Genomic DNA, 23043 nt, shown 5'->3' with positions numbered 1-23043 from the left:
CAGTTGGGTATTATGAATTAAACTCAATCTAGAGAAGAAAGGAAAGAGAAGAGGAGCACTCGAGCAGTGGCTCGATCTATATACAGCTATTGTGGAGTGAATTCTCTTTAGCGAGACCAGTTCTGAGAATTCACTCCACAACTGAAAACTTCACTCCAACCCCGGAAAGCTCCCCACACCCCTGAACCCCCACTCGAGCTGCAAGGCGCACTTGATATCGTAACAGTAGCACGTGATAGCCTTCCTTACAATTACCTCCCCCTTTAGGTGTAAGGATGCCTTCTCGTCTCTCATTCTAGGGAGTAGACTCCAGGTAGCCGCGGGGTCACGTGTGATCATTTGGGTGGCCTAACCGAGTCGGAACCGAGTCGGATGGGTTTCGGATACTTGAGAAAATCGACTGACGGGGTTCCCCATCATCTTTTTCGTATCCTTCGTAGTAGACCTATAGGATAGCATCCGTTTAGCCTCCGACTCGCACTCTCATATGCTATTACTGTGAGCTGGGTGCCCTGTGTCCATACATTAGGGGAATTGCCCGTAATTCTGAGCAGAGAGGCTGATTTCCAGATCATAGGCTTTATGTAATTGTTTAGGCTGTTTGCTCTGTGTAGGGGGGGGTTGTCCAGGCACGCTCTAAACTAGGTGGTCTTATGACTCCCTTATTGTCGTTAGTTGCCATAGCCACTCCTTGTTTTAGGGCCCCCCTATTCCTACCTCCTACCCCTTAACCTTCTTCCTAAAACCTTCACCTCACCACTTCGCTTCACCACCTCATTCCACCCTAACTTTCAAAGCTTAATCATCCAACCTTTAAGGTATTTTGTTCCCCTTTCCTCTAGCTTATAGAGGCTTATTAACAGTAATAGATCTTCCCATTCCAACTCCATTATGATGCCTTGTAAGAAGGTCCCTACGGTTCCTGTTCCTATAGCCACCCCTTATAAGAGAACGGCAGCCTAGATGTTAGGCTCCCCTAGGTCCAAGGCACTAGTTACGCCTACTCCTTCTAGGTCTATGTCGTCCTAACGTCCACGTACCGTTCGACCCTACCATTCGCCTACTGTTAAGGATGGCCTAGAGGAACTAGACAACCCTAGATTTTCTAACAACGTTCCTAAGGAGATGCACACCATGCTTAGGTAGAAGGTTGCCGCCTACTACGTGGTCCCTAAATCTATAGGGTGCCTTTGCGCTAGCCCTCACCCTTGCTATGTGAAGTGCGCTCATACCTATTTCAACCCCTAGACAGATGTGTTAGACCCTGATATAGGGAAGTGCGGTGATTGCCTTTAGGGCAACCACTAATGCATCTAGGTAGGGCGTCTCCTTCTTCCCTCTTCGCCTAGTTGTACTAACAGTAGGTAGGCTAATACCTAATTCAGTGTCGAACTAGAGGCCCTCTAGCTTGCTACTAACGCTTTCTTAGATAGCTAGGCTGATGACAACGATGCTAGGCTTAAGGCCGACTCTAGCACCACCTCCTAGGCCCTTGCTGTCCTCCACGAGGCCTAGCGCATATACTCTAACGCCTTCTAAGCCTAGGAGGCCCCTACCCCTAAGGGCAAGGGTGTTTCTAGACTAGCTAAGGGTAGAGGAGTCGCTAGACCTTCCTCTAAGGATAAGGGTCCCTCTAGGGTCGCCGTACGCAATATAGACGACCCTTAGTAGGCTTAGGTGTTCTACGCCTCCGTTAACGCAGTCCTTAATGCCCACTAGTCTGGGCTCGAAGCCTACGCCAACTCCATGAAGTTCCTTGTAGGTCTGCGGCTTCCCTTCTTCTTAGGTGTTGGCTAACCCCATAGGCAGTTGGAGCCCCGCACCAAGTGATGTCTGCTCCTTCCGTCACGCCCTCGCCCGTTGATCTAGAGCGTGCTCTCTTAGAGCGCCAGCTTGTAAAGCCCAGCAAGTGGAGGTACAACGCCCTACCACCTACGCCCCTAGGGCCTCCTTCGGTCCACTCCTCGTCATCGTCCTTGTCTGATGGCCAAGGCTCTTCGTCGGAGTCCGACTTTTTTGATTGTTTCCGTCGCCTATAGGACTAATACTACTCCGTTGTCCTATCCTTGTTTTCTTGCGCATGCTTCCTGTGATATGCCGCAATTAACGGTAATCCTACATCATGTTTTGGCACCCACTGGTCGTCTGCAGCTGTGTAGTCAGCCCATCTAATTAGGTATTCTTCCCTGCTTCCTGTGCCTTTTGTTCTGTGGTCTAGGACCGCTTCTACTTCCAACAACCTTCGAATCGCCCAGTAAAGGAGAACGAGACGGTTTTCGGCGGTTAGTGACAAAGTGAGTCCACAAATTTAAAAGGCTAGCCTTACATATGCTAATATAATATAACCTAGCGAGCATAATGGAGACGAAATATTGCGTCTTACTCGCCTCGGGGTTATACCAGTTAATGGAAGATTGTCCTTGGACCCAACGTTCCGTGAGCGCGTCCCATTTCTGCGAGCTTGTCCACGTTGCCAACAAGCCGTGAAGGAAATCATTTCATCAGCGGATATGTCAAGGTTGGAGCAAGCAGAGCAGGAGGGAGCGATGACAATAGTCCAATAGTCTCCACGAAGTAGCATTGTAATCTATTCAGGTAGACGCAGGGGATTTGGGTTTCAATTTCACTGTAACCTGCGGTTTTTTTGCTTGAGCATTATTTACCTTCATAAGAAAATGGATACCGAACGTGGGTTTCTCTTGTGGTTGTTCTGATTCAGCCATCTTGACGAAGAATGCTTTAGTGACGAGACGTGTGGACAGACGATGTTACCGTTTGCATCCCCCAGAAACAACAAATGAACCGACCACCAGCTTCGCAGCACAGTTGCCAGGACGCGAGAATTACCCCCAAGATCTCAAACTCCCTACTCGTCAGCTACATCCCACCCATCCTCCCTCTCCTCTCAGCCCCAGCTTCCCCGTCCATATCGTTAAGTACGCGGACTCAAACATGGTGCCTTCACGTTCTTATCATCGGCGCAACCCAAAATTGGTATCTGCCCTCCGCCCATGATCTTAACCGCGCTGATGCGGACTAAAGTGCATGCAGTAGCATCTATCGATCCTGGGAAGTTGCGTTTGCGGGCGGAAGGAGCAGCCGCGAGGTCGGTCGCTACTTTCTTCAGCTGATATCAGGTTTGCGCGAAATGTCAGCGTTGACGGTTCGAGTCATCATATCGTGGGTTATACCGTGTTTCTATTTTGTTTCGAATTCTTATTTCCTTCCTTTTGTGTGTCCACGGTGTCCAATTCTGTATAGTCGTGCAGACTCCTGCGTGGCAGTGGGGTGGTCGTACAGAGACGGCTGGTGGGAATGAGTTTGTAGGCACCACTCCTCGTTGTCGGGTCACACAGCCACAGCCGTCTTCGCCCCGTCTCTCAGCCGCTGTACGATGCGAAGACGGGGTTCGTTCCTGTTTGGAAATAGGAAGCGAGAAAAAAATCCCCTTGTTCAGTTCTAGGCGCAAGGCAGCAAGGACACATGGCATCGGACGGGATGGGATGATTACCCGGGAATTACAGGTTACGCATCATTCCGCAGCCCAGGTTCAGGGGCATCTAATCCGGACACCACGATATCTTGGGACACGTCGTATCAGATCGGAGAAATGCCGCGTGGGAACCACGGTGGCTTGGCCCCTGGTTCCTGTCTTGCTTGGGGGTGGGGCAGACGAGGGTTGCCCAGCTCACGCTGAATATGTTGATTATCTGCATGTTTCATGATGGGGGCTGTGGCTGAGGCTGGAGGATGGGGGCCGGAGGAGGCGAGGAGGAGGAGGATTACTGGGACGGAGGAGGTAAATGGCGTCGATTATTGGATGGCAGCCACTGCGCCTCGACTTGGAAGGGAGGGTTGCCTTGCATCGTGTTGGCTTGACTCGTCTACAACGTTAGGGGGGGATGCGAGAGTAGTTGGGGGTAGGACGAGGAGAGTGAGTACATAGAGCCTGCGTTTCGCTGTCATGGGGAAGAGATCATCAAGCAAGTGATTTCGTTGACTTCATCTTCATTCTCTTATCCCCATTGTCTTTTTCTTTCTCCTTCATCGTTTGGGTTAGTTCGCCCCTTTTCCAATACCCACCCAAGGCGAGTCGCCACCATTCATCAACAATGAAGCATATCACCACTACCACTCTCCTCTCCTCCCTCCCACTCATACTCCCCGTCTTCTCTACCCCCGTCTCCACTCCACACTACACAAACCACAAACCACCAGGCCACCTTCTCGGTTCCTCCTTCGGCGTTCCGGGGCCCCAAACGTTCGACTATGTGGTCATTGGCGGCGGCACCGCCGGCCTCGCCCTCGCAAGCCGCCTAAGCGAGAACCCCAACTGGACCGTCGCTGTCGTCGAGGCAGGCGGCTTCTATGAGACGGATAACGGCAACGTGAGCCAGGTTCCGTTATTTGCGAGCATAGGCTCGGATAAGACGGCCGCGAATTATAACCCGTTGGTTGATTGGGGGTTCATGACTGAGCCACAGACGGTGGGTTACCCCTTTTGGCTATCCGTTTGTCTTTCGGATTTTCGTCCTTGTGCGCCACTTGGGTGCAAAGGAACGTCGTCAGTGGAATTATATGCTGATGTTATGCTGGAACAGGGTGCTAACAACACCTCTGTGCATTATGCGCGAGGTAAGTGTCTGGGGGGCAGCTCGGCTCGGAACTATATGGCCTACCAGCGCGGGACAGTCGAGTCGTTCGACCTCTGGGCGACGCTTGTGGGCGACAAATCGTACTCGTGGCGCTCTTTCCTGCCATACCTTCAGAAGAGCGTTCACTTCACTCCACCCCCTGCCGGCAAACGAGCCGCCAACGCAACAGCAGCGGTTGATCTCAAGACCATCGGCCCGAACAACGGGCCTGTTTCGCTGACCTTCTCCAACTATGCCATGGGCATTAGCAGCTATGTGCAGAAAGGCTTTGCAGAGATTGGGATCCGTCCCACGAACGGATTTGCTAGTGGCACACTGAATGGGTCGAGCTACGTGCTCGAAACGATCGATGAAAGCACACAGATTCGAGAGAGCTCCGAGACGGCATTCCTGACGCCGGCGCTGGGAAGAGATAATTTAATTGTATTTGCGCATACCCTGGCGAAAAAAGTGTTGTTTGATAGCCAGAAAAGGGCCACCGGTGTGAGTGTTGAGACTGGCGGGAAGGTGTATAAGCTCAGTGCGAAGAATGAGGTTGTGCTTTCGGCGGGTGCGTTTCAAAGTCCGCAACTGCTGATGGTATCGGGCGTTGGGCCAAAGGCAACGCTGGATAAATTCAATATCCCCCTGGTGAAGAACTTGCCAGGCGTGGGGCAGAATATGTGGGTGAGTTTTTTCATGCCCGGAGAAGCAAAGTGCAAGATACTGATTATGGCAGGACCATGTGTTCTTCGGCCCCAGCTATAAGGTCAACGTTATCACAGGGTCAGCACTCGCGAGACCTGGATTCGCGAAGAAAGCCGTGACAGACCTTCTCGAAAAGCAATCCGGCATCCTTACCAACTCCGGTGGGGATTTCTTCGGTGCGTCCCCCATTATCAATTCTGATACCCCAACTGACTCTCACAGCATGGGAGAAGCTTCCACCCACCAGCCGCGCCGCCCTCCCAGACTCCGACCGTAAAGCCCTCGCCTCCTTCCCCGCGGACTGGCCCGAGCTCGAATACCTTACTGTCGGCGGCTACATGGGAGATAATGTGGATTACACCACCGGCCCCTCTGACGGCTTCAACTATGCCACCGTGGTCGCCGCTCTCGTCGCGCCCCTTTCCCGCGGCACCGTCTCCATCCGCTCCAACGACACTTCTGACGCTCCCGTGATCGACCCGCAGTGGCTGACGCACCCTACGGACCGTGCTGTTGCAATAGCTGCACAGAAGCGGTTGAGGGAGCTGTTTGCAACGAAGGCGATGAAGGGGGTTGTGCTGGGGGATAGGGTGTATCCTCCTGCGACGAAGGGGGGTGAGACCGATGCGCAGTTATTGGCGGAGGTGGGGGCGGGCTTTAATACGGTGTGGCATGCGGCGTGTACGTGTAAGATGGGGAAGAAGGAAGATGAGATGGCGGTGGTGGATGGGAAGGCGAGGGTGTTTGGAGTGAGGGGATTGAGGGTGGTGGATGCGAGTTCGTTTGCGCTGTTGCCGCCGGGGCATCCGGTAAGCGCTATTTGTGAGTATCATTCTTTGCTGTGTGTTGGAAAGTTGGTTGGCTAATGGCGGGTGTGTAGATGCGTTGGCAGAGAAGATTGCGGATGATATTAAGAAGGATCCGGTGGTTGTGTAGATGGAGTGGGTAATATCGAAGGAGAGCTGCCTGTGTTGTCGAATAGGAGATATTAGAGACGAGGTCCTAGAGATGAGCTGTTCGAAAATGTCTGTGGGTAAGGAGCTATGGGTGAGGGGATGCGAAAAGGATGAGGGGTTTCTTTGGATTTCGGCGCTGATGAATAATGTTATTTCATTCTTTGGTTCATATTCTTATGTATAGTTAGGCACATACAGGTATCCACAGAACAAAGGGAGAGAGATGCATGGATGAAGATCCCGTAAGCAATCGAAAGGTTGTCTTAGAAATATAGCAATATCACCGCGTTGGATGTTGGTATTCAAAATGATATGCAGGTTATACTGTATCCCATGCATAGAGTGAAAAGGAAGAGCGCCAAGAAACTGTGAAAATGCATCACATACCTGTATAATTCGTCATGAACGCAACCATAGAGATGTAAAGGCATAAATTCGAGTTGTATAACTTGCAACGTATACTGTGCGCTGTAGGATCTATAACATTTTTGCGTGCTGTGCCCTGTGAGACATGCATATTCGGCACCCGATAGAGTAGTCTTGCATCCGCCCCAGAACAGGAAAGTCGACGCGGCCGCCTCGGCGCAGTAGATCGGTTTACCAATCGTCGATCCAAGGGATGATCGCCGGCGCGGTACCCTTTAACTTCAGCTACGGTTACATCTGACAGGTGACAGCTGTCAGCTTACTACAGCATACAGCAGTCGAATAATGGGGCGGGTGGCGGCTTTTGCCGGGAGGAACGTGCAACTTCAATTTCTTACCAATCCGTCATTTTTGTGTGCGTGGTGAGTAATTCAAATGTGACCACCATATTCCACTAGATATCAAAGAAACACGGGAAGGAGAAGCTCAAAGAAAGACAGAATAGATGTCATCAATGACGACGCCAGGCTGGTTGGGCTGCTTAGTAAATGCGAAATACCGACCGACTGGAGAGGCTAGAGGTTGTGATTAGAAATCTTGGGCAACGACGTCGATTGTTACTTCCGTTTTAGATATCGTCGTTCCTGTCGTTCTCGTCGTCGGTAACCACCTGAATATGCTGTGTCATTGATGTTTGCTCCTGAGGGAAAGGTATAAAGTATCCTCCAATTTCCACGGTTGCTCTCTCTTCTTTCTTACAACTTCACTCTCGCAACACACATTCACTCTACAACCTCTTTCCTCCACTTCAGTCTCCAAACTTCAATCAACCAGCACAGCTCCAATCTAACCACTTCAAAGTCATACATTCAACCTTCAAAATGGTTCAACCAATCAAGCTCTACACTGTCGCCGCGGTAAGCCATTTCCCATCCCCGTCAACACCAAATAGCACACAGCTGAACACAAACACAGGGCCCAAACCCATGGAAGGTCGCCATCTTCCTTGAGGAGCTTGGTATTCCTTACACCAACGAGCTCCGAACCTTCGCCGAGCTCAAGGAGGAGCCATACCTCGACATTAACCCCAACGGCCGCGTTCCAGCCATCCAGGACCCAAACACTGGCATCACTGTCTCTGAGGTGAGTTTAACTTCCCATGACAAACCTTCCCCAACATTACCTCCATACTCCACAACCAATTTTCGCCAACCTCAACCTAATACTTACAATCCTCCCAGTCCGGCGCCATCCTCCAATACCTCGCCGAGACCTACGACACCACCTACAAGTTCCACCACGCCAGCGGCCAAGAGAAGTACTCCGAGTACCAGTGGCTCCACTTCCAGACCTCCGGCCAAGGCCCCTACTTCGGCCAGAAAGCCTGGTTCTCCAACTACCACGCCGAGAAGCTTCCCTCGGCCGAGACCCGCTACGAGGGCGAGATCCGCCGCGTCCTCGGCGTCGTCGAGCTCCACCTCAGCAAGACCAAGACCGACTACCTCGTTGGCAACAGCTACTCCTACGCCGATCTGGCCTGGACTACCTGGAACCAGCTGATTGGCTGGTTGGCTGCTGACATTGATGTCAAGAAGGACTTCCCGCTCTTTGCGGCCTGGAATGAGAGAATCCAGAATCGTTCTTCGGTCATCAAGGTTGCGGCGGACAAGGCTACGCTTCAGTAGATTGGGATGGATGATGTCTTGATCCCTACTTTCTGAGGTGGAAGGAGGTTAGACTGGGATATGTGGTGTGGATGCGATGGGAAACCCAATGACTTTATGGCTTTGAGAAAATGATGATGATTTCATACATGTGTTCCATGATGCTTCCCAACGTGATTTTGAATCGAATGATGTGAGATGATTGCGGGTATTTTGGCTTGAAACCCTCCAACTCCTCTCCTCCATCTTCTCCTTTCCCTCCACATCAACGAGCTCCTCCACATCAAAGAGCTCCTCCACATCAACGAGCTCCTCCGTCACGGCGCGATATTATCAACCAGCTATATGCACGTAGGCGTAAATACCGACTATCGTCTTATGATAAAACTGTATTACATAAAACGCATAACGTAGTTCACAAGTGAGTCGCCTACACAAGCTCACCGCCGGTTTTTTCTTGGCATCGTACGAAATTATAACTCGCTACATACGAAATTTAGCTGACACAACTAATCTTAAGCGATTAAGCGACTTAACACTCGTGATATAATCTGCTAACGCAAACAGACAACCTTCGTACGATTGCTAAAGCTCATACGGAGCGTTAAAAAGGGAAAGGAGCAGCTTTAAAGGGACATTTCCACATTTCGACTAAGGAATTACGCGATAAGTTGTAGAGGCTAAGAAAGAGACAATAGGGAAGCGAAAGAAAGAGAAGCAAATAAGGCAAAAGGAAGCTTCGTACGAACCTGAAAGTGAGAGTGAGATTGGAGAAGATTCATCATGGGGATATCCAATATAAGAAATATTGAAGACAATGAATAGCTAATACAATTTTGTTTTTCTAGAGGCTGGAAACTCCTTCGTTACTCGTGGCAAGCATGATGTGCCGTTTCGATATAGGCTTTATACACGAGCGAATACCAGGCGAGAAGCGCCTTTTTGCCATCGTCACCGAGCTGGAAGATTGCGGGGAAGAGGACAAGATGGTTATGTTGCCGCTGATGAAGATCAAGGGCTCGACTCAGATCATCATCGGCCTCCCAGGGATTGGTAGCAAGCCGCTCTACATTGTCGACACAGACTCGACAAGAAGAAATGAGCCAGCACCATTTGGGAAGGGCAGCCTGAGATTGAATAGCACGGCGAGCTATTCCGAGTCGTTTGTCTCAACTCTGCCAAGTGATCCAGCAGTACTGATTTACTGCTGGTGGGATATTGGGTTGATGTGATCAATGGCGGGCACAGGGAAACTGGAAGGATGGCAGCGCTTTTACCAGTTAGAAGTGAAGCCGTAGATATAATAAATGAACTCAATTCCTATATCTATCTACCTATTCATATTGCTCTATGTGATGTCGATTTCGATGCTTTGAATACGACTTTATGAAAATAGGCGACACGTGCCTTCCGTATTTGGTGGTTTCTTCGCCCACCGTAAACTTCACTCCAAATTCGAATTCTGTCTCCGAATCGACCCCTATGTAAAGGTTGGATATGCCATCAGAATTTGCACTGTGAAGGTAAATTCAATCTCATTTGAACGAGTATTCAAACTCTTCACTTGTCATGTCAACCGCTCGCTCTCGAGCTTCGTTCTGAGCTGTCGCGCTCTATTCTTCTTGGCTCTCCAAGCCTGCCAAAACAGTGGCTGACCTCGCCACAACTTGCCCAATGTGGTTGGGGCTCTGTTTGGAATTGTCGAGGCCTCTTTGAGCCTCTCTGAACCTTCCTCGATTATTTTCGAAGCTCGCATTCAATGCTGTCCGGAGTACTGTCCAGGATAGTCTCCCCGCTCCAGCCCAAACCGACAGCTGGCTAACCTTGTCACAGATTCAAGTCCGCCACTATTGACAGCTCAATTGAGCCATATCCATCGGGCATGCCTTTCGAAGGCAAATATCTCTGGCTTCTCGCTCTTCGACGCAATGGCCACCCTCGCTGGCATGCTCGCCGAGCTGCCTGCAAACGCAAATATCTCTGACCTCCTCGCCATCGAAACCCCTCCCCCCAAACATGAGCATACCCCGCCTGGCGCGCCACTGCCAGGATATTAAAGTCAGCGATGAATGGCTCCCAGCCATCGCCTTGTATTGCCGAACGGTCCCCGATTGTCATAGGCATTATCCAAAGCTCCCCCACCCTCATCGCAATCCACCAGCCAGCTCGACCATAGAGCGCTCCTCTTCGACATTGCTGCTCCTGGGTAAGTCCTCTATCCTCTCACCGAATTGCCTAAATTCTACTGACCCAAAACACAAAACTCTAGTCACCTTTCGACGCCGGGCATGAGCGCTCCCCGGGCGTTTTGGGTCGCGCTGCCATACTCCCTAGCCATTCCCAGGATGTCTGGAATGCACACCATCTTGCGCACCTCAATTTGAGGTATGTCAAATCGTGCGCAGACTCTGGATTTGTATGGGGTTTTCGGAGTCCAAAGGGGGGAGCCTTTGGATTTTTGAAAAAACAAAACGTGCATTTCCCCAGCCTGATTTTGGCCCTGTTTTGGGCACTTTGCTATGAGCACTCCGTGGAGCTGTCTTCGGGTGACCATCATAGGTGGCACATACTTATGTATCGCATCACCAGTAAGTTTGACTATGTTTCCATTCTGCAAGCTTCAGTGTCCCTGGTCATGGCCACTTGTGGCCGACTACACACGACAGTAGGTTGAAACTTCACATTTGGAATGCCTCAATTCTTTTCCTTTTTATTTCCTTTTTATTCGTTTAGTGGATTAATATGTTTAGAGGTATGTTGAAGCTGATTTCCTCCAGCTTGGGCATGCGTTTCTACATGTCGATACTCAGTTAAGTCAGGTAAGTGTTTCAATTTTTATTTTCTCCATGTCCTTTCGGTTTTGGGTATATTCTAGCCCGGTAAGTGTCTATTTTCTCGATCTCTGTTCGTTTTTGGGTATATTACAGCCAGTAAGTGTTTTTATTTCTCTATGTCCTTTTTTATTTCTCTATGTCCTTTCGCTTTACCTCTCTTCTTTCCTTTCCTTTTCTTTCATTGATACTGTCTCAGTGTTCGGCAGATACTACCCAGGTAGTATCTGGGTCCTCGCCAGGTAAGGTAAGTATCTGAGCGACTTTGCTCAGGTAAGGTAGGTATTTACAGATACTTTAGCAGGTAGTTGAGCCTCAATTCCGTATACAAAAATGACGCTTTTGATATTTGAAATAGATAATGATATGTAACTAGAATATGTAACTAGAAAAGTGAAACTCGTGACAAATATAATAATAAAATAGACAGCCCCTATTCCTATTCTTCTGCCTCATCATCTGCATCATCACCGTCGCTGTCGGCATCTGGTAAATAACCCCAATTCCGTAAGCAAAGCAGATATCTAATTGTCGATGGCGACAATCTATTCCTTTTCTTAGTAATGATATCGCTACCATTGCTAAATACCCGTTCTGATGGTGCTGATGTCGCAGGAATTGCAAGATGGTCTCGAGCAACTTGAGCAATTATTGGATATTGATATTGCTTTGCAGACCAATATTTGAGAATATCAGTATGCTCACCAGGCCGTGGTTCAAGCATCCATCGTTTCCATTCTGGTTCTTCAAATGATATACCCTCTGATGCAAATAAATCTTCATCAGAATCTGGTTCTTGCACTCTAGTATTTGCATTTCCTAATGCATCTGCAAGAGCTGTTTCACGTTCAATACGCTCTGTATCAAGATGATATTGCCGTGTCTTATATGTTCTACAAACATCTTCAAACTGTGCTCTTGCCCGTGTGATTCGTACATGATCTGTACTATCTGGATATATCTTTTTAAACACTGTATGGTTCATCCGTGGATCGCAAATTGTAGCTACAGCTGAGTGCTTACATTGCTGATTTGTTGCAAGAGTATAATACGCGTGAAGCTTTTGATAAGCTACTGTGCATGCAATACCAATTGCTGAGTGCTCGCCAACTTCTTGTTGCATCTTCTTAACTTTATTTATCATTTTAAGATAAAGTGGAATAGCAAAGTTAAGTGACGGATATGTATCACTTTGTAGCCGTCTTGATGGTTTGAGAAATATTAAGAACAGTCGTTCAAGATCTTTAATAACAGCCCAATCTCCTGTAGTTAATGCAATATCTTTCATACTAATATCAAGCTGTTGTGTTATGCATACTGCTGTGATTGGTATTTGGAGTTTTAATGCTGTATCAAGCATACGATGTGTTGAATTCCATCGTACTGGCATATCAAGTGATAGTTGCTGTGGTTTTAAACCTATAGCTTTGACTTGTCGTTGTAAAGCATCCTTCCATGCTCGTCGATTACGAAAGATATAGATATGTCTTCGTAGCTTTGCAAGAGCATTCATGACTTCCACATGACTATCTCTACTAAATGGAATCCGAGCTGCACCTTGCTCACACCGGTATGTCTCTGTCTCTACATCTGGTTCTGCTTTTAAACTCGTAAGAGCGGCTTGAACTGCGAGATTTATGATATGTGCAATACATTGGACATCGCCTTCTTTGACAGTAAATGTCCAAGGTTGTTGAGTTGATGTTTGGGTGTTGCTAGCCAATTTCTCATATTCTGAGAGCATCACAGTATTTGATGATGCGTTGTCTCGGGTGCATGTAAAGATAGCGCCTGTAATAGCTATACTATCTGTTACAGCTGCTAATTGCTGAGCTAAGTATTCACCGCTATGAATAGGCTCTTGAAGATGTATCACATCAAGCAATTTTGATTTCTGCTGCCATTTATCATTAATCCAATGAGCGGTAACAGCAGCATACTCTGTATAGTTCCGTGCAGACCATGCATCTGTCGTTATGGATATCCGGCCTCCATGTATAATATGAGAATGGAGTTCAAGCTGTAGTATGCCTCGGTGATATGAGAATTGGCGTTGTAGTTCTCGGTGCAATGTTCTTGACGAAAGTGATAACACAGATGGACTTAAGAACCGTACTAATTGACGATATGAATAGCTTTCGATAATGCGTAAAGACAGGTTATTAGATACTATAAACGATAGCACTAACTCTCTATATTTGGCTGGATTGTTTGTTGGTCTTGATTCATGGGTCGCTGGTCTCTGAGGCTCAAAAAATGATGATGTGCTGCTAGATTGACTTGAAGGCGCTGTATTCTTGTGTTTAAGAGCATCATAGATTCCTTTATGCTTAAGACTATAGTGTTTCCAAAGATTGCCAGTTGAAGCAGCAGCTTGAGCATGGGTTTGAGCTGCGGGCGAGTATCCGCAATTAGGCTGCATACAGCATACTTTGATAGTTGGCGGGTTGCTCTCAAGTAGTATTCTTGAATATAGTTCCTTCGTGAACAGCAGCGACTGCGTTGGCGGTAGCATTTGGCTAGGCGGGTGTAGACGGACAGGAATTGGATTTGATTGCTGAAAAGGGGTAAAAAGCCCTGGTAGGGCTGGCTCATCGTGAGGATTATAGCCATCAAGGTCCGTCGGCACGTCTGACAACGGAGAGTCACTCATTTTCACGGCAATTATCACCATATCAAGCATGAAGACGAGTATTTCAACGTTAGCATTTGTGCGGCTTGGCTACACTTGGCAATACTTGGCATGTATCTGGGTAAGTATCTGAAAATACCGGGATACTCAGGTATTTTGAGAATGAGCCCAGGTAGGTAATTACCCAGGTAATTACCTGAACACCACAGGTAATCAGGTATCTGTGCCGCACACTGTACTGTCTGGACAACCGCCGACTGAGCTAGCTCCGGCAAGCCCAGTTTTTAAATCGGCCAAGTCCAGCGCCTTTCTCTTTCTTTTTGCTTTGCTCAGTTCAACCATTAAAGCGGATCTGCCCGCTCCAACCTGCACCAAACTGTGAGTCTCCCAACCTCCCCTCATCTATTACATGACTACCAGCTATCTAATTTGATATAGATACTCGAGAACCACATGTCGAAGTGGCAGAGCGCTACCACAAAGCCTGACATCGACCTACGAATTCGACACTTGGTAGCTGGCTACCCATTTCGACATATAAACGACACTTGGCGGCTGGCCGATGCACGGAAGGAAGGACAGGAAAGGATAAGACCTGGCGATGGTCTGAACGAACTTGAAATAAACAGCCTGGGGTAGGCGCGGGGTTGGAATTCGGCGCGAGAGCTATGATGCGAGCTTTCGGTGGCCGCTTGATGCCACAGCTCAAATGTGGCATCAGAACTTGAGTAAGGAGTGGCAGAAGAGTGGAGGATACTGGCTAGATATATCTATGTAGTAAATATAATGGTTTCTGTGCTTATTAACTGTTTCCTGGCCGGTGAACAGTGATCTTGCTGTCACCGATACCGCCCAACTACCATTATGCCACCGCTATGGCCAGTTTTGCCGTACCTGGGCCAAATTAAGGTGGTGATACCGGCGAATGCTCATTCACTGGCCATATATATCTACAGTAAATCACCAGTTTCACCGAATCCATATATTTACTGTATATGACTAACGTACATGTATAGCGAAAGCGCCAAACAAGCGAAAGCGCCAAAATGATGCGGTGACCAAACCCCCCAACTAAATGTTAAATTCCTCAACAACAAAACATGCCCCATAAAAACGATGAAAGCCAATTAGTGCTAGCTATCCAGGCTATGCAAAGCGACCCAAAGTTACGCCTTCGAGTTGCTGCTAGAATCTATTCTGTGGACCACCGCAAGCTAGGTCGTCGTCTAGAAGGTGTACCTTCACGACGCGATATCCAAGCCAACTCACGGAAATTAACTAACCTAGAGGAGTCCGTCCTTGTTCAGTATATACTCGACCTAGCTGCCAAAGGGTTTCCTCCTCGGCTGTCTGTTGTTGAAGATATGGCAAGTCGACTACTTGCAACACGCGACGCGTCACGCGTTGGGTCGCGTTGGGCTTCAAACTTTGTTAAGCGGCGTGTAGAGCTCCAGACACGCTTTCAGCGCAAATACGACTACCAGAGGGCTAAGTGCGAAGATCCAGAAGTTATTAATGGCTGGTTTGAGCTTGTGCGTAACACAATTGCGAAATATGGTATCGATGAAGCAGATATCTACAACTTTGATGAGACTGGGTTTATGATGGGCGTTATCTCAACTGCTATGGTTGTAACAAGCTCAAACGGGCGGGCAAAAGCAAAGAAGGTACAGCCTGGTAATTGGGAATGGGTTACAGTAATCCAAGGCGTTAGTTCTCAAGGTTGGGCAGTACCACCATTTATCATTGTTGCAGGCAAAAACCACCTTACATCTTGGTATGAGAATAGTGGATTTTCAAGCGATTGGGTGATTTCTGTTACTGAAAATGGCTGGACTACAAACGAGAGAGGCATGGATTGGATTCAGCACTTTGAGAAGCATACAAAGGCCCGGAGTGTTGGTGGTTATCGCTTGTTAGTCCTTGATGGTCATGAGAGCCACCACTCAGATGAGTTTGAGGAGTACTGCAAGGAACACAACATTATTACGCTTTGTATGCCTCACTCTTCTTATCTACTCCAGCCACTTGATGTTGGCTGTTTCGGCCCGTTAAAGCAGGCCTATGGTCGGCAAATTGAAGATATGATGCAGGCTCATATTTCTCATATTACAAAGGATGACTTCTTTCCTGCCTTCCACGCTGCATTTAACACTACAATGACGGAAAGTAACATTCGAGGCGGGTTCCGAGGGGCAGGGCTTCTTCCATTTGACCCTGAGAGAGTGATATCTACACTTGATCTTAAGTTAAGGACACCAACGCCTCCAAGCTCCCGCCCAGGTACTGCTCAACCTTGGGTTTCTCAGACACCAAACAACCCAATTGAAGCTATGTCACAGTCTACATTTATTAAAACTCGGATTTCACGCCATCAAAATAGCTCTCCAACCTCAATCTATGCAGCTGTTGACCAGTTTACAAAGGGTGCATCGCAAATAATGCATCAATTAGCACTGCTAAAGGCAGAGAACCAAAACCTACGACAGGCAAATGAAGTACTAAGCAAGCGCCGGAGAGCTAGGAAAACACGACTACAGCAAGGAGGATCACTTAGTCAACAAGGGGCGCAAGAGCTACAGGATGAGAGGGATGTTGTGCAGCAGGTAGAGCAGGAAATAAGGGCAAGCCGTGGTCGGAAGCCAAGGGAAGAAACCCGTGCCCGTCGCTGTGGCAAGTGTGGTGAGACTGGGCACAATGCGCGCACATGTCAGATTGTAATAGACACCTCTGAGGAAGAGGACTCCGAGTAGTTTCAATTGATTTCTAATGTTGTGGTAGATTTATCGCAATGTTTGTCGTGAGGGTAGATAATTTTGGCGCTTTCGCTTGTTTGGCGCTTTCGCTATACATGTACGTTACGTAACCGCAATTATAACGTATCCGTACAAGGCGCATAAACCGTCCACTTTAAATACGGGTGGCTCTGGGCACCCGTAGCTCACCGGTCGCCCACCCCTACTTTCGCCGTAACCGCCGTTAAGTCCAAAAAGCCATGGGAAAACCGTTCTGCTACCCTTATTTAATTACGTGGATCCCCGGTAAGGTACTCCTCCAAAGGGTGCTTCAGCTCACAGCACTTTAAAGCTTGAGGTAACAAGGGTCAACAGTTGAGCTATAATTGCTAAAACCAGCCACCTGCTCCACTTCATCGACCATCGTCTTTCTGTCGCGCGTTCCAGACTTGTACTAACAGGAGCACTTTCACATCTATAGTGCCGGAGACGCAAGCGATTATTAGTTCAACTTGGCATCGAGTATATTGGTGGTTGGCCACATCATACGACAACCGCGGCGGCGGTTGTCGTATGGTGTGGCCGGAACAAAAGGTCGGCCAGATAGCCGCCACTTGGCAGAGCTGAAGTAGCCTCATTCGCGGCTTTTGGTAGTGAAGCCACTCTTACCTCGTGTTTCATACCCAACTGCGGTGCTCCAAATTTCCGTTATAGAAGAGAGGGACAATCAACAATTTAGGCTAAATCCAAATTCGTTTAAACGAAGGTACCTACTTCGTTTAAACGGCCTAGGTAGGCTGTTCCCGTCAGCTATGACCGAAGTGCCATGATAATAGCGGGATAGGCGTAAGCTAAAACCCCGCTATAACCCCAGACTTCCGATGCCAAACTTCCGATGGGTCAATAACCCTGGCAGTGTCACGACGCCCCGCGCTAATATTGCGTGCGGGGAAGATCCAACACAACGTGGAGATGTCAAGTTCACGCCGAAGACTACGCCCGAAGCTCTGGGAATTGAGGAATTGAGGCAGAGGTTGGGAAAAATTCGGCATAAATATAGGTTCTGCTTCCTTCATCGAGCGAAAGGGGACGATGGAACAAGATGCTACGTTACCCCGCCTCCCTAGGGTACTAGTTCTGCTAATTATCCAGCTATAGTGGATAATACCCCAGGATGCAGTTACGTTACCCCGACATGTGGGAGGTGGCAGTGAGAAATATAAGACTTCTACGGGCCTTTCCGTCCCCTTGGCCGCATTTCCCACTCCTAAGTGGATCTCTAAACCGGAAAGTGGGAAAGGACGAAAAGCATAGATAGTGGCAGCCTTCCCCATCTCTTCGTTCCTGTCTCTCTTTCCTCGTCCTCTTCTCCTACACCACACGTTATTCATCGGGGCAAATACTAGCCAACATGAGTGACCCAGTCGTCGATTCTAAAGCGCCTACCGGCCCTAATGTCGAGCTCGAGGACGGCTTGACACAGGTCGAAAATGTCTACAACCTTGATGAGAAGGCGAATGTCGCCGATTACAAGGCGGATGCCGTGGAGGCAGAGAATGCGGAGCACAACATGACGGTGATTGAGGCTGTTAAGGCGTACCCTATGGCTTCCTTTTGGGCGTTTGTCATGTCCTGCACTATTGTAAGCTGCCTTTCCCCTTTTCACCTAATACAGGAATTAAAGTTAACACATCTTTAGGTTATGGAGTCCTACGATGTCTTCCTGATCGGCAATTTCGTCGCCTTGCCTGCGTTCAAGATGAAGTACGGTGTAGACCATGGCCCAGAACTCGGGCATGTGATCGAGACCAAGTGGCAGTCTGCGCTTCAAGTGTCTGGACAGCTCGGTGCCCTTATTGGGGTCTTCCTAGCTGGTCCCCTCACCAGCCGTATCGGATACCGTTACGCGACCTTGACCGGCCTCATGCTCCTAAACGTCTTCATCTTCGCTTTCTACTTCGCCAACTCGCTTCCAGTTATTTTCGTGTCCCAACTTCTCGAGGGTATTCCATGGGGTATCTTCATTGCCAACGCCCCCGCATACTGCAGTGAGATCGTACCGATCAAGCTGCGTGCCCCTGCCACCCAGATGCTGCAGATGTTCTGGGCCATTGGCAGTATTATCGTTGGCGCCGTCACCTACCGTTACGCCAACAACAAGAACCCAGTCGCCTACCAGTATGTGCTCATCCCCTTTGTAAGCAAGTTTTTCGCTAACGAAGGAAACTAGAGTTCCCATTGCGCTCCAATGGATGTTCCCCACCCCGCTCGCTATCCTCATCTATTGCGCACCTGAGTCGCCCTGGTGGCTTGTTCGCAAGGGACGCCTGGAAGAGGCAGCACACTCAGTCGGGCGTCTTGGACGCAGGTCGAGACTGAACCCCAATGAGACTGTTGCCATGATGCGTCGTGTCATTGATCTCGAGAAATCCGAGAAGGAGCCCAACCACTTGGAGCTGTTCAAGGGCACTGATCTCTACCGTACCTTAATTGTGTGCGGTGTGTACGCCGCACAGAATCTTACGGGTAACCTTATCGCTAACCAGGCCGTCTACTTCTTCCAACGTAAGTTATCATCGTTGCTGTTTTAAGTTAATGTATGTGCTAACACAAGTGCAGAGGCCGGCATGAGTGACCAAACTGCGTTTGCCATGGGTCTTATCACCTCGGCACTTCAGATGATCTTCGTTGCTCTTTCCTGGGTCCTCACCACATACTTTGGCCGTCGTTCTATCTACCTCTGGGGTTCGGCCAGTAACACTATCCTGCTGGTTTGTCTCGGTATTGCAGCCTCGTGTGGCAAGTCGAACGCAGCTACGTTGGCGCAGGCATCCTTGGGTCTCATTATCTCCGTCCTGTTCACCCTGGGACCCGCGCCCGCCTCGTGGGTCATTATTGGAGAGACCTCGGCCATCCGCCTCAGGCCTCTTACGACCGGTATTGGACGTGCTTCATACTACATCGTTGAGATTCCTTGCATCTTCCTCGGAAGTTACATGCTCAACCCCACGGTAAGACCATTCTCCCTCCGAGTCTTGAGGTGCCGTTACTAACATACTATAGGGCGGAAACCTTGGCGGCAAGTGCGGTTATGTCTGGGGTTTCACCGGCTTTGTCTGCTTGGTCACGGCATTCTTCTATCTGCCTGAGATGAAGGGTCTCTCCTACCGTGAGATTGACATCTTGTTCAACCGTAAGATCCCAGCCCGCAAATGGAAGGAGACAGTTGTCGATGTGCAGGACGACGAGTAGGTGGCTGTTATCCCCAGTCCCTCCTATAGTTTTCTGCATGAGTAGTCCAGCTTAGGGCTGTTATTCACAGTCCCTTCTTTAGTTTTAGCAAAGTAGTATGGCTTTAAAGGATAGTCTTGGATATATACGGCTACATAGCCTATTTTACAATTCATCGCTGTGTAATATTTTTGGGCTTCTTAAGACAATAGCGGCGTCCTTTCAGTCCGTCCCCCATTCTCGACGACGGTATTTCCCTCGTCATCGGTTTCCAAAAATTCATTTTGAAGGCTAAGTGTGTTATCGGCGGCCAGAAGACTCGTCGTTGTCTGCGAACGAGTTAGTATCAAGCATCAACAATGATCCAAATGCTGGTTTGAAGAGCTGTATAACTTACCTCTGGCTCTAAGTTGGTTCCTGTTTTCCTTGCCTGCAGTTCAAAGTATATCCCCATCACCAACAAACAACCTTGCAAGCATCCGGTTACGAGATACACTCCCCAAATGCCCCAGCCCTCAGTCCCGAGTCTTACTGCAAGGCTGCCTGCCCATACAAAGCTACCAGGAGTCTGAATGACCATCATCGGAATGCTTAAGCTCCCTACATGGCCCAGTTGATATGTTGTCCAAATCTGTGGAAAGTATTGCACACAGGCCAACCCAGCAGCCATGAGGCCCAAAACATTGGCCAACGTTCCCATAGAACCCGGCAGCGAGAATCCAAACCACACACTAACCAATATAACCAATAGGCCATGGGCCAGACATAAGAATGCGACGCCAAGAGCGGTGCGCCAAGTTGGCTGCTTGACGGCCGTGCTTTGTGGAAGGGCTGGGTTTCCCGGGAAGAATATGAGGAAGAGAAGTAATCTAGCATATAATTTTAGCTGGTTTCCGAGAAGCACGGTTACGTAGATAGACTTACATAATAGCAAAACAAAACCACTGAACGCCAACCTGGAAGATGCCGAGCAATCCCGCGAAGCACTCAAACGAGCTAATGGTCTTGCAGCATGCAACATCTGCTCTCGATGCTGGCAAGACGAGGATACTGGCAAACGCACTTGTTCCCGATGTTGTTCCGAGAAGGATGAAATATGGCGATATGCCTTCAGAGGTACCTCGCGCGATGATACGGTAGTGTTGGGGGATATAGGAGACAAGGATGCCGACGAGTATAAGACTATCATCTCCAACATTAGCATTTACTCATCAAAAGGCCGTAGATATCATTCAAAGCTCAACGCCTCGATTTGAGTGGCGTAGGAGTAACTTACATCGATAGCGACAGGTTTAGGTAGCTTGGCGCCTGGAGCTGCTCGCATCGGCTTGCGATAAAGGTGCCTAGCTCCATCATGGAGCTTATGGGCCGGGCCCCGGTTTGTGACAAGAAGGTAATTAGTTAATTAGTTGGTGGTTTGCATGTATCTGGATGGCCACCTCTTGATGTGTATGTTCGAGGATGCGGAGGTCAAGAGGAGGATGACCTTGGCCGCCCAGCCTCGCTCCGTTGCGCCCCCCATTGCCCGCATTACGCTACCCGCTAAGTGGGACTGCGGGGTACGGTGAAAAGCGGCAGTATGCAGGATCTCCAATCCGATTATGTGCACTCGAACCATCCTGTTCTAGAACCTTAAACGTACAAAATATGAGGTACATGCAATAGAAGAGGATTAAACCATTTATAGTGGTCATACAACTGAATAAATATGGACGCTGAATTATACCCTCCGCAATTGGTAGCGACAACGAGTGGCGCATATTCATGCTCAATTGAAGAATCAAGACGACGTGAAGCTGAAGAACGTGAAGGTTCTTCCGTCTTTTCCTCAGCAACAACTGCACAAGACAGTCGCGAGTCTAATTATTTTAAAAGCATACAATGGTCTGAAATGCCATTCTATCGAGTCCTTCTTCTAAGTACTTACTAACAAAGATCCAGGTCTCCTGATGGCACATCGCTGATAGCAGCTTCTGCTGACAACAAGCTCCGTTTCTACGTCGCACCCCCTGACCTTCTATCCCCCTCGTCCACGCCTCACATATTAACACCATACACTACCTACGCTGCCCCGGAACCAACCTACACGCAATCCTTCTACCCCCATTTTGATCTCCAAAATTCTTCAACAACCCTCCTCCTTTCATCACCACGAGATCATCCAATCCAGCTCATCAACGTCCTCTCCCCCGAGCCATCACCAGTGTCCACCTACTCACTAGTATGTCGCACCACGGAGGCTTATCTGACTCCGTCTTCCTTGCTCTGGCACCCGTCTGGTCACGAGTTCTACGCCGGAACCGACTGCCTAATCAGCATATTCGATGTCTCCCGCTCAGGCGAGGGCCCAACCACGCGCCTCCCAACTATTCCTTCAAAGCGCCATAAAATGAAAGGTGGTGGCGTGGGGATGCGTGGTATCGTCTCTTGTTTAAGTTTGCAGCCAGACGCGCCTGACAGTCCCGTGGGGAATGTCATGCTAGCTGCTGGAACGTGGACACGATGGGTTAGCCTCTATGATGCCGAGGGGCTAGGGGGCACTGTTGCGAACTGGACTATTGCATCCGCAGCGGATGACGAGGCTCAGATTGGCGGGGCTGGGGTTAGTCAAGTTCTTTGGAGCTCTTGTGGTCGGTATCTTTTTGTCGTTGAGCGCAAGAGTCGAGGGGTACTGGTCTACGATGTAAGAGTTACTGGAAAGCTTGTGGGATGGTTAGAGGGACGGGAAGCGGAAACAAATCAGAGAATGAGCGTCGACGCCGCTTCTATCGGTGGCAAGAGCGAAGTTTGGGCAGGAGGAACGGATGGCAGGGTCAGGGTTTGGAGAGATGTCGGAAGCACAGCTGGTGGTGCGAAACCAGACATGGATTGGCTTGCGCATGAAGAAGGGACGACAATTGGAGGCTTGGCATTGCACAGCTGTGGCTCCGTCGTTGCGACTGCTTCTGGAATGAGGCGAGAGAAGGTTTTTGTTCGCGAGACAGAAAGTAGCTCAGAGACGGAAAGCGACTCAGAAACCGAAAGCGAAGACGAATCTTCCGACGATTCAGACGTCAGTGATGAAGCTATCAAGACGCTTTCCGAAACCTCGACAAACTGTTCCTCGCACCAGGAGTTGACCGAGGATAATACTATCAAGTTATGGAGCATACTATGAAATCTATCTGATATAGCTAGGTGTGCCTTACATCTCATGGCCAATTGCTATCGGCACCGATACTTGCTACCAAATGGTTTCACTCAAGGCGATGGAGCTAAATTCACCAATCTTTCTCTCGAACCAAAA

At 49.0% G+C, this 23043-nt stretch overlaps 6 protein-coding genes across 6 annotated transcripts; 5 read left to right on the top strand and 1 right to left on the bottom strand.

The window, feature by feature from the left end:
- Positions 1-3928: 3928 nt before the first annotated feature.
- Positions 3929-6278, top strand: VC83_06841 (uncharacterized protein; the record flags this gene model as incomplete). Its single annotated transcript, XM_024470429.1, has 4 exons — positions 3929-5321; positions 5374-5518; positions 5565-6164; positions 6223-6278. The coding sequence occupies exons 1-4, from the start codon at positions 4113-4115 to the stop codon at positions 6276-6278; spliced, it is 2010 nt and encodes a 669-aa protein (XP_024321577.1). The 5' UTR covers positions 3929-4112.
- A 1267-nt stretch (positions 6279-7545) lies between these two features.
- URE2 (glutathione S- transferase, nitrogen catabolite repression regulator) lies at positions 7546-8349 on the top strand (the record flags this gene model as incomplete). The annotated part of the gene is made up of 3 exons (XM_024470428.1): positions 7546-7581; positions 7640-7807; positions 7906-8349. 3 exons carry the CDS (start codon positions 7546-7548, stop codon positions 8347-8349), a joined length of 648 nt encoding a protein of 215 aa, XP_024321578.1.
- An 860-nt stretch (positions 8350-9209) lies between these two features.
- Positions 9210-10435, top strand: VC83_06839 (uncharacterized protein; the record flags this gene model as incomplete). The annotated part of the gene is made up of 2 exons (XM_024470427.1): positions 9210-9510; positions 10162-10435. 2 exons carry the CDS (start codon positions 9210-9212, stop codon positions 10383-10385), a joined length of 525 nt encoding a protein of 174 aa, XP_024321723.1. The 3' UTR covers positions 10386-10435.
- Positions 10436-17937: 7502 nt separating this feature from the next.
- VC83_06838 (uncharacterized protein) lies at positions 17938-19778 on the top strand (the record flags this gene model as incomplete). The annotated part of the gene is made up of 5 exons (XM_024470426.1): positions 17938-18168; positions 18226-18704; positions 18757-19091; positions 19146-19537; positions 19590-19778. 5 exons carry the CDS (start codon positions 17938-17940, stop codon positions 19776-19778), a joined length of 1626 nt encoding a protein of 541 aa, XP_024321722.1.
- Positions 19779-19957: 179 nt separating this feature from the next.
- Positions 19958-21110, bottom strand: VC83_06837 (uncharacterized protein; the record flags this gene model as incomplete). The annotated part of the gene is made up of 4 exons (XM_024470425.1): positions 19958-20086; positions 20155-20626; positions 20682-20939; positions 21034-21110. The coding sequence occupies 4 exons, from the start codon at positions 21108-21110 to the stop codon at positions 19958-19960; spliced, it is 936 nt and encodes a 311-aa protein (XP_024321715.1).
- A 355-nt stretch (positions 21111-21465) lies between these two features.
- On the top strand, positions 21466-22914 carry VC83_06836 (uncharacterized protein; the record flags this gene model as incomplete). Its single annotated transcript, XM_024470424.1, has 2 exons — positions 21466-21641; positions 21699-22914. The coding sequence occupies 2 exons, from the start codon at positions 21466-21468 to the stop codon at positions 22912-22914; spliced, it is 1392 nt and encodes a 463-aa protein (XP_024321714.1).
- Positions 22915-23043: the final 129 nt, after the last annotated feature.

The sequence above is a fragment of the Pseudogymnoascus destructans genome (assembly GCF_001641265.1).
Source record: "Pseudogymnoascus destructans isolate 20631-21 unplaced genomic scaffold scaffold_19, whole genome shotgun sequence".
NCBI lineage: Eukaryota > Fungi > Ascomycota > Leotiomycetes > Thelebolales > Thelebolaceae > Pseudogymnoascus > Pseudogymnoascus destructans.
The sequence above is the reverse complement of the archived record's forward strand: the minus strand, read 5'-3'. Positions and strand labels throughout refer to the sequence as shown.